Here is an 11,210-nt window from a genome sequence, read left to right as displayed (position 1 = left end):
ATAAATTACTTAAGAATTAGTTTTTAACCTTCATTGATTTACTTAGACAGTTCCTGGGGTGTACTTTTTGAAGATGCTGAGAATGCATTCCTATTTTACCGCTGCTCCCCTGTCTTTTCACAAAACCTACAGAGTTTCTTGAGCTATGGCTGATGAAGCTGGTTTAAAGCTGGTTTATAGCTTGTTGATGTAGATATTAACAAATATTCCTAAGTGATGCATGCTTGATTTCCTTGTCCTTCTACAGAAAATAGTCCTTTTAAAATAATTGGAATGTATTTGCTCTAGGCATTTTTCTCTGTGGTTCGCTGTGCGACCACAAAGGAGATCCGTTTCCTTTTGAGGAACTAGGTGCCGATACTGCCTTGCAAACCTTCAGTGTTGGAGCAGAAGGCAACTGTTGGTTTCTATTCTATGCAGTCTAAGAAGATAATATTGGCAGGTCGGTAGGGTTGACAAACTTAGGAATTTTGATTTTGTGGGGGGAGATTTGGGGAGCTTGAAACTGGAAGATGAATTCTTGCTGCCTTGGAAGTCAGATTGGGCTGTTATGAGTCCCTACTGGACTCGTGTGTTCCCAACTCTGGTTGCATCTTCTGCAGCATCTTTTTCTTCTCTTGTGTCACATTCTCTGCAGTTGTGAATAGTTTGAAAATCATGAACCTGTTTCAGAATTTTACTTCCTCAGATATACCTGTACCAAATAGCAGTTTCTCTTTGAATTCACATACCTATACAGGACCTAACAAAAATCTTCTATTAGCCCATTCTCCTCTCTGTATATACTTTTTCTTTCTAACACATATATTATATATATGTTTCAGTATTGTAATTATGTATACAGATATTTGGGATTTTTTTGATCTTGTGCTCTTATTTAATGGGACAGACACTGGAAATTAGGAATCCATCTTCTCCCCATGCCTTATTGTTATTTTTAAAGGTTTTTTTTTGTCACTGCCCCTAATTTGGTCGAGCAGTAAGTTACGAATAACAACTCTTTGCTGTCCTACTTGTTAATACTTTTTCTTTTCGTTATTTGTCTTTCATTTTTATTAGATTCCCCATCCTTCTGCATTGATTTGTCTAAAATGTTAACAAAATGGGGTTCAACTTTGTCAAGTGTCTTTGTTAACCAAGGATGAATTAAGTTATTTATTTTTGTGGAATTGGATTGTTCAGGTCAAGAGAAATGTTGTGTTTATTGAAGAAGTCCTGGTTCAGATAGCTTGTATCATGCAAACTTCAGTTAACCGGAGGGAGATGGATTCAGACAACCCAGAGGGATTTGGATTTAGTCCTAAATAGAGCAGGTTGTGATGAGAGTCAAATCCTTTCTGGACAGCTAACTGTATTGTTTATTCTCTGACATTCATGACTGAAATCAAGTCCTAGAGAGGCTTTGTTAAAACCTGGTTTTTCTAAGCATTCCATCTCATTGTACATTTCACCTTTCATCTCATGCTGTATGAGGGCAGGGTGAAACATGGGCAGAAACGTGGGAGTGTCTGCTTTTCCCCTGAACCTGCCCAAGGTTGTTCCAACTCTGATGGTGCCACTGCAGATTTTTTTTTCCCCTTCAGAGGGAAAACAGTAGGAAATAGAAAAGGAGATTACAGCTTCTTTGGCAGCAGCCAAATGAGTGGCCTGATCCTCCAAAACTTGTGTGACCAGGCTGTGGTGGTGGTGGTGGGGAGGTTGGAGACAGGAGGACTTGGCTCACAGCAAAGCCTCCAGTTGGGTCAGCCATTTGAAGAATTTTACCCATTGGGTCTGTTACAATGATTTGTACACTTTGCCACATCCTGTTCTTTGAATAGTACCTTGGTGGGCACCTGATGGAATTTCATTTTGCTCCTACAGTGATCATACTTCAGTGATATGAAGTATGATTAATCTAGCCACAGTCATTGGAGATTTGAATTTGCATCCTCATCCACATGTACAGCATTCTTTCACTGCAGTTTCTTAACCATTACTAGAAGTTTAATTAGGCTGGGGAAATGCTGTACTGGGTGGCTGTGATACTGTTAAGGAAAAAAAGGAGTAAGCATAAAGCAGTATGTCATACTCCTTTTTTCTACTAGTAATTTCCATCAGATTCCTTCCCCTCTTCCTAGCTATAAGTTCTGTGATTTGGTGGCCCTCCGGATGTTGATGTCAACTTCTCAGCTCTAGCCAACAAAGTCAATGGGTATTACAGTTGAACATCATCTGGAGAGCCATTTGTCACTCACACTTGGCTTAGGTCATTGGGAACATGGCGGAAGTGGGAAAGAGAAAAAAAAAATGAAGCACTGTATTCTGGAAGCTAAAACAAAGGAGTAAAAGATAAATGTGTGTCGTACTGGGATTATCTTGAGAGTAACCTGGTTCTCCATTCTCTTCGTTGCCAACTGCAGCCCCCCTAAATTTTCATTCTGGGAGCTTATATGTATTTGGCTTCATTGTAAATAAAGTATTGTATGTTAGGCTTCCGGTCGTAGAACACACTCCAGTTTTATTTGTTGTTGTTGTTGTATTTAAGAGTCTGGAGAGGAAATCTAGGATTTGAGGTTTTCTTCAGAATAAGTAACATGCAACATCTCATCTCTGCTGACTGTCAAGAGTTTCCTGCAGAAGGGGAGCAGGGATTCCTATGGCGCACTTCCTCCATTGGCTGCCCAAAGTTGGAACATCCTCATGAGACCACAGTTAAGAATCACTATGCAACGATTCTATGCAGAATCAGCCTCAGAAAAGGTGTGGACTGTTCTTCAAAGAGTTGTCTGAAACAAGGATTGTTTTTTTAGTTTTTAAAGCTGAGCTAAATAAAAAGTAAATGAGAACATCATAGATGATGCAACTTGTAATAAAGCTTGAGGAAATCCTTAATAAATGATATATAGAAAACACTATTTTCACTTAGGTGGGAGAAAGAAGCTAATTGTTGGGGGGAAAACACCATAGTCCCTGCCTTCTCTGTCTAAAGTGGCATTTGATAGCAGGCCTGAGAAGGTCCTCTAGCCTGGATACCGATGACCTCAACTGATACTTGTTTGATTAGTATTTCTACACCCCGATGGCTATGCTGGCTAGAAGTTGCCAGTTGTAGCCTCAAGCATCTAGATGGCATCACATTGGAAAAGCCGGTATAGACAACCTTTTTCAAAATTGGTTCCATGTTTTATTCTAAACATACACTGTGTGCACAATTATTAGGCAAGTGAGTATTTTGACCATATCATTTTTATGCATATTTTCCACCTCCAAGCTGTATAAACCTGAATGCTTATTGGATATAAGCATATCAGGTGATGTGTATTTGTGTAATGAGGGAGGGCGTGTCCTAAGGAGATCAATACCCTAAATCAAGTTGTGCATAATTATTAGGCAGCTGCTTTTCCTCAGGCAAAATGGGCCAAAAAAGAGATTTAACTGACTCTGAAAAGTAAAAAATTGTAAAAAGTCTTTCAGAGGTATGCAGCACTCTTGAAATTGCTAAGATATTGTGGCATGACCACAGAACCATCAAACATTTTGTTGCAAATAGTGAACAGGGTCGCGAGAAACGTGTTGAGAAAAAAAGACGCAAATTAACTGCCAAAGATTTGAGAAGAATCAAATGTGAAGCTACCAGGAACCCATTATCCTCCAGTGCTGTCATATTCCAGAACTGCAACCTACCTGGAGTGCCTAGAAGTACCAGGTGTTCAGTGCTCAGAAACACGGCCAAGGTAAGGAAGGCTGAAACTCGACCACCACTGAACAAGACACATAAGTTGAAACGGCAAGACTGGGCCAAGAAATATCTGAAGACAGATTTTTCAAAGGTTTGATGGACTGATAAGATGAGAGTGACTCTTGACAGACCAGATGGATGGGCCCGTGGCTGGATCAGTAACGGGCACAGAGCTCCACTTCGACTCAGACGCCAGCAAGGTGGAGATGGGGTACTGGTATGCGCTGGTATTATTAAAGATGAGCTAGCTGGACCTTTTCGGGTTGAAGATAGACTCAAAATCAACTCCCAAACCTACTGCCAGTTTTTAGAAGACACTTTCTTCAAGCAGTGGTACAGGAAAAAGTCTGCATCTTTCAAGAAGACCATGATGTTTATGCAGGACAATGCTCCATCGCATGCATCGAAGTACTCCACTGCGTGGCTAGCCAGTAAAGGCCTCAAAGATGAAAGAATGACGACATGGCCCCCTTCCTCACCTGACCTAAACCCTATTGAGAACTTGTGGGCCCTTCTCAAACAGGAGATTTATGGTGAAGGAAAACAGTACACCTCTCTGAACAGTGGGAGGCTGTGGTTGCTGCTGCACAAAAAGTTGATCGTCAACAGATCAAGAAACTGACAGACTCCATGAATGGAAGGCTTATGACTGTTATTGCAAGGAAGGGTGGCTATATTGGTCACTGATTTTTTGTTTGAAATGTCAGAAAGGTTTATTTGTAAATTTTGAGTTGTTTATTCTCACTTTAACAGATGAAAATAAATGAGTGAGATGGGGGAATTTTCCTTTTTCATTTAGTTGCATAATAATTCTGCACAATAGTTGCCCAATAATTGTGCACACATAGATATGCTCCTAAGAAAGCCAAAACCTCACTTTTACTTTGTTAAATATTCAGGTTTGAGGTTTATTAACATTTTGGATTGACTGAGAGCACTGTAGTTGTTCAGTAATGAAATTCATCCTCAAAAATACAACTTGCCTAATAATTGTGCGCACACTGTACATTTGGGAATCCATTGATTATTTTTGTTAGTAATATGCTCCTGCTGTCCAGTATAGATCAGACTGCAGTATTAGTAGATCCCAATCCTGCCTAACTGAAAAACAATATTTTGACTCTTCCTGGAAAAGATCCTGAGGGGGAACCACTCTCCTATTCTGGATATGTGATTTTGTTCATAGGTTCAGGCACTAGTGTAACCAAAGATTCCCACCCACAATAAAACCCACAAATATCCCTTTCCTAAGAACAGCTCTTGTTCTTCTTGAGTGTGGTTGTTGCTGCATTAGTCTCAAAAAAATTGGCTCCCAACTTTTTCAAAATACACATTTATTAAAAGCATTTCTTTTAAAAAACAAGGAATGTTTTAAAATGAGATTTATCTTTTTCACAGATACCAACTAAAACTTTAGGTGTCCCAGAATTCATTGGTTACAGCCAAATGTTTGGGATTGCTGATTGTCCTATTCAAAATGTATTACGCTCTCGCTTTCTGGAACCTGCTTTCTCTTTCCCTCCTGCCACTGTTGCTTAGCTCTTACAACAGCCTCTCCAAATTCATAATGGAGGCAAGCAAAATCCATATGAGTGAGTCTTCTTTGTTTTGCCAGCGTTGAAGATGGCAGTGTAAGGTCTGTTGCCTTGTGTCTTGCTTCTTCCTTAGAGTACTGTTGGCTCTTCAGCCTGTGAAATTGCCCTTCCAGCTCAGTAACCAAAGCTCGGAGGTACTCAAACCCTGCTGTGCTCAGCGCCCGCACCCAATCTTCCATGGTTTTTTGGTTCTCAGCAGCCATCTTATACGACTGATCAGGCAAATCATTGGGGTAGCAGATTTTAAAGGTGTGTGGCTCTGATGAAGATTCCTGCAATTCCACCGTGCAGCCTTCCAAAACAATGAGCTGAAAATGAGCTCGGTCTCCGGACTGTTCCCGGCAGAAAAGGAGATTTCCTCGGAGCTCACACCAGCAGGGCTGGTAGGAAGCAGCGCGGTTACTTTTCTTATAAAGTAGGCCCTGCCTGTCTGGGGGCTGTTCCAAGTGGGAAGAGGTAAGACTGCTGGCCATGTGGAGTTTTGTGGTAGGCAGACTCTGAAACTGCATAAGTAACAATAGGAAATGAGGATGAGGGAACATACAGATCAGTGTTTCTCAACCTTGGCAGCTTGAAGATGTGTGGACTCCAACTCCCAGAATTCCCCAGCCAGCCATGCTGGCTGGGGAATTCTGGGAATTGAAGTCCACACATCTTCAAGTTGCCACGGTTGAGAAACACTGGTATAGATAAAAGAAGCTGTACGTCAAGAGGAAGATTAAGGCGCTAAGGGAGGAGCTGAGCTGAGCAGTTTTCCTTAAGCCAGGCTTTATACATTTCCTTCAAAATGTGTTAAGTTACATTTCCCCAGCAGCCTGAGCATTTTGTAGTTCACTAGCAAAGGATATTTAAGCCATGTTCCTTTTGCTTCAGGAAGTGGGACTTTTGGTCATTGCAACCTTAAGCTGCTTGATTCTCATGTAGAAATGAAGCCAGCTTACAAAGTCCCTTGTCAGAAGTCAACCAGTTCCTCCACTTTGGCCACGCTGATGGCCGGATGTTCTGCCCCCCCTCCCCTTGCACTTGATGGAGGTGTGAGTCCCAGGGCACTGGGTTTTTTTAGCGCCTGTGACCTACTAACCACAAGGGGGCAGTGGGGTGTAGCTAGAGCATTATGCATTTACTCCATGCCCCCTCATTGTCAATCACTCCAATCTTGGGAATGTTCATGTGCCTACCCAGAATTCCAACACCGGTGTGCCCACCGGTTGATCAGATTTTTACAAAAAAGGAAAAAAGAAAACACCAGTTTTACCATTTTTCCTGTGGCTTGGGCTAGAAGGAGAAAGTGGCAGAATTCTTGTCAATTTCACCTAGGTGGGGGGGAAAAAGACAGGTCTAGTGTTCAACACAATTCAGTATTCCAACTGTTGTTGTTTTTTAAAAATCACTAAAATCTTTTTAAAAATCACTAAAATCATTAAAAAGAATCAGGCCCTCTGTTTCCTTGGTGAACTTATTTAAAAAAAAGTGGAGAACAGTGATTGGGGGGAGAGGCATGTTTATGGCCCACACACAGTAGTGGTGTTTGCCTACCTTGAAACAAAATGCAGCAGATGAACCAGATACTGCTGCTGGCTCTGGCACAGCAGACAACACCGCTTTTCATACTTAGGAGGAAAAGAGGTTGCCTTCCTGGTGGCCTAGGGGCAGAGCAAGGATGACATAGTGTAACTAAGCCATAATTTACTTGGGTTTGGCTTATGGCATGACGTCACTGGACAGCCAGTTTGGTGTAGCAGTTAAGGCCTCAGCCTAGAAACTGGGAGACCGTGAGTTCTAGTCCCGCCTCAGGCACAAAGCCAGCTGGGTGACCTTGGGCCAGTCACTCTCTCTCAGCCCTGGGAACGAGGCAATGGCAAACCACTTCTGAAAAACCTTGCCAAGAAAACTGCAGAGTCTTGTCCAGGCAGTTGTCAGGAGTCAAAAACTGATCTGAAGGTACCAAAAGATCTAAACTTCATCATTGTGACTTGTAACTTGTGCAAACAGCCCTGTGATTTATTAACTACTGTATAGCAAAGGTAAACTGAATGGGCAGGCATCCTTTCAGCACTGACAGGCAGCCAATGATCTGAATCTACAACAATCCCAGGGAGCTACGATTTTTTGGTCACATATAACAAGCAGATACTCCTGGCCCCTCCACTCCTGGACTGGAAAGAGTTTTGTTTTAAAATGAAGACAGAAGCTGAGGACCAGGGACAAAGGAAAGAAATAGCATCTTCCTCCTGATCAAAGATGGGAAAGGAGATTTATTAGGAGATGGGAAAAAATCTAGGGAAGCAAACAGAACGCTTTTCCTCAGGAATCCATGTGTCCCAGAGGAATTAGGTATACATCTAGGCAAAAAACTATTAGAATTTTCATGTTTATTTTTCCCTTGTGTGTTGTTCTTTTAAGCTTTATCATCCCTGGAATTTATTTTCTTTGCGCAAACTCATTATTTGTTGCTATATGCAACCTGAAACCCCTTTACAAGCAGTTGCTTGTTGGAGCAGACCAGCAACATCCTCTGCTCTGCTCAGAGGCTCATGTTTTCCTTTATATTTTTCTCAAGTCCTGATCTCTGATTTGAATAGCCCTATATTTTTTTTATTCTTTTAGCAAGGAATGTTTGGCATGTGACAACTTAAAGTTAAAAAGGTATTGTTTCTTAAGTTGCATTTAATTTCTCTCTTGAGGGACTATCTCCAGAGGGGGAGGGAAAGTCACCCACCTCAACACTAAAGGGCCAGGATTTGGCACTCTGGGTCAGTGTTTCTCAACCCTGGCAATTTTAAGATGTGTGGACTGCACCTCCCAGAATTCCCTAGCCAGCATGGCTGGCTCAGGAATTCTGGGAGTTGAAGTCCACACATCCTCAAGCTGCCAAGGTTGAGAAACACTGGTATAGACTCACCACCCATAAAAGTCCACACAAAGTTGCCAGGGTTGAGAGACACTGTAATTTTTTCCTCTTTTTAAAAAAAAATTGCCAGAAGAGTAGCATAGCTTGTGGGAGCCCTCTGTCTCACACATGCCAGAGTTGGAGAAGGGTGCCAGGTGAGGTACCCCCTGGAAGGTAAGTTGTGGCAACAGGAACCACCAAGCCTCCACACCAAGACAGGAGGCCGAGATAGGGTATATAGACTAAGAAGGCCTGTAGGAGAGGTTTGAGACTCCAGCCTTTCACCCAAAGGGCTCAGCCATGCCATTACATGTGGTTTAAAGCATATGCTGGTTGGAAATGGCAACTGACCTTGAAAAAAGAAGCTAAAGTAGGAAGGAAAAGTAAAAACAAGAATGGAAAGGGAGTTAAAGGGAAAAGAGAATGAAAAAAGAGAAAGGATTTGAATGAGGACATACTGTACAGGAATGGTTTCACAAAAGAGTGGTGAAGTTCTGCGGGGGAATAAAAAGACTTCAGAGACTGGGAAGGCTGATACAGAAGCAAAATCTACACTGAGGTAGTACATAAAATGTCACAGAAAAGGAGTAAGCTTTTGAGCATGAAAGGAAAGTGGGTTAGAAGGGGAGGGAGAGGAAAAGTGACCAATTTGCAACCATATGGATCCTACTTCATATTGCTACATGAAGTGATGGGCAGCCTTCAGACATGCCCAAATGGGGACTTAAAACAGTTATACAAAATTGCATTAGATTCTGAGTTATCCAAGGGGCTGGGTGGGGGCATTTTCAGGGATATTTAAGGTAAATTAATCACAAGCCCCAGATAAGATAGTAAGAGAAAACGATGACATGCAAGCATTTGCTGAATATGTTCAGTCCTTACCTTTGGTGCCAAATTCATGGAGTTTTTCCCTTAGATTTTTCACGAGAAGGCTTTTCCTTTCCTCTAAATTCAAAAGCAATGATTTCCTAGTTGAAGAGGGTGGGGCTAAAACTCACCTGTGTCCTCTAACCAAGTGGCATTCGAAGTAATTTGATCTCCTGTTCCAGAATAAAAGAGGTAAGTGCAGGAAGAGACTTTGATCATGGTTTCTTGCTTTCCAAATGACTTAGAAGAACAAATGGCTAGAAAAAGGAAGGAATCAGCAATGAGCAGGGAACCTAACCACAAGCTAGCGTTCTTTCTGGTCCTAAAGAGAACCAGTTTTAGGAGGAAAAAAAATGGGTTGCTTATAGCACAAATTGTTCTGCAAAATGGAGAGAGTCAAAAAGTCAAGGTATACATTTTTATAGCACTCTGTTAAAAATCCTACATTCTTTCTCTTCTGTCATTAAAACCTTTGGATTTACCAAGTTTTTAATGAGTGAGCCTTACATTTATTTCTAATATTTTCTTCTTTAAATAATTTTCTATTTTTGTTTCTATTATTCATACAGTAAGCTACTCTGAGAAGATGGCATGATGAAATGGTGATGGATAGGATGAGTAAAATCCTATTTCAGAAAAACAATTCTAAAAATTAACTCTTCTGCTTAGTTCTAGAGGTTATATAGCTCAGCTTCAGGCTTACTGAGAGATGGGTGGAGTTTAACTGCTAGGTGCAGGTAGTCCTCATTTAGCAACCTTGTTCTCAGTTATGATGGTGAGGAAAAAGTAACTTTACAACCAATCCTTGCATTTACAACCTTCACAGGTCTGCAAAGGAAAGCTGAAGTAAGATCATAAGCACAGTTGCAGTTTTACTTAGCGACTGCTGCACTTAACATTGTCCCAATTGTGGTCACTAAATGAGGACTACCTATATCTGACAAACTGTCTGCATATGTTACGGCAGCTTTCCCCAACCCAGTGTCCTCCTGATGTATCTGATTTCCACTCTACAAATCCCAAGCTAGCTGTGTTGAGAATTCCCAAGCTGTGTTTACATGACACCATGAACCAGATGGGTGAACTTAAATCTATCTGGTTATTTTATGATGTATTGTGTGAAAACTGGACTAAGTAAATCCTGTGTAAATTACTGGTAACCAGATCTGTGCTGCAAACAGATTTGTGCAGACAGCTATTATATGACAGAATTAGTTTCTGCATATAGTTGCCAACACAGCTGTCTGGTACCAAATTTGGGTAGGCTGCATTAGGAGGATATCTGGAGAATCCTGTCCTTTGTATCATTTTGAAAGGCCCAGAATCAAGTAGAGAGAAAATGCAATTAACATGCATATTACTGTAAGGAAGAAGGTGAAACGTGACTTATAAGATGATATTGGACTTAATGCCCATCAGTCCTAACCATCAGCTAGATAGTAGCCAGAATCATGTAAAATGGTGTTTTTCAAAATTGGCAACTGTAAGATGCATGGACTTCAACTCCCAGAATTCCACACATCTTAAAAGTTGCCAAGTTTGAAAAACACTGATGTAAAACCACTGGTTCAGCACTGAAGTAAAATAAGGAAGAGCAGCAGTTCTTGAAGGGACGAAGCATATGCATTCTATTTTTGCTTGAGAACACAGGATGAGTCCTACCTTGGTTAATAAGGCCTGAACTGCTGAATGCCCCCAGCAAATTATTCTCTTTGATCCAAATTAGACTTTTAGGGGAGAATGTATCTCCTCTGTTTCATCACACTCAGGTAACTGAGGAATAAGAGGTGAACAGTAACTTAAGAATGAGTCTCAAGTCTTGCTTAAATGCAGTACCTGGTATAATAGCAAAATTGTGGTGCAGATTCCTGTAATAAAGCTCTTTCACTTAAGTTGCATTCCACAGTTATACAGGGATCTCTGCCTGCTTTAACTGGTGGAACACTGGAGAATAAGCTACCTTGGCTGATCTCAAAAAGCTAAGTATGGACAGATTTGGTTAATACTTGACTGAAAACCAATGAGGAAACTTGAAAGCTATAGATATATTGGGAGGCCAAAACCCCCACTAATGTTTAAGGCACTGGGCTAGAAACCAGGAAATGGTGAGTGAAAGGCATGAAAGCTGGCTTTG

At 41.2% G+C, this 11,210-nt stretch overlaps 1 protein-coding gene across 1 annotated transcript; it reads right to left on the bottom strand.

The window, feature by feature from the left end:
- Positions 1-5,038: 5,038 nt before the first annotated feature.
- On the bottom strand, positions 5,039-9,295 carry LOC134496777 (sesquipedalian-1-like). The gene is made up of 3 exons (XM_063302488.1): positions 9,208-9,295; positions 6,853-6,917; positions 5,039-5,819 (listed from the first exon to the last, which is right to left on the bottom strand). Exons 1-3 carry the CDS (start codon positions 9,293-9,295, stop codon positions 5,190-5,192), a joined length of 783 nt encoding a protein of 260 aa, XP_063158558.1. The 3' UTR covers positions 5,039-5,189.
- Between the last annotated feature and the right edge of the window lie 1,915 nt (positions 9,296-11,210).

This window comes from Candoia aspera, chromosome 4 (genome assembly GCF_035149785.1).
Source record: "Candoia aspera isolate rCanAsp1 chromosome 4, rCanAsp1.hap2, whole genome shotgun sequence".
NCBI lineage: Eukaryota > Metazoa > Chordata > Lepidosauria > Squamata > Boidae > Candoia > Candoia aspera.
The sequence above is the reverse complement of the archived record's forward strand: the minus strand, read 5'-3'. Positions and strand labels throughout refer to the sequence as shown.

Bases quoted from the DNA above. Each gene is read 5' to 3' on its own strand.
- LOC134496777 (XM_063302488.1), bottom strand. From the start codon at position 9,295: ATGATCAAAGTCTCTTCCTGCACTTACCTCTTTTATTCTGGAACAGGA. The intron at 6,918-9,207 runs GTGAGTTTTAGC...AAGTATGAAAAG, and splicing joins CACTTGGTTAGAGGACACAG to CGGTGTTGTCTGCTGTGCCA. The intron at 5,820-6,852 runs GTAGGCAAACAC...TTACTTATGCAG, and splicing joins CTGCTGCATTTTGTTTCAAG to TTTCAGAGTCTGCCTACCAC.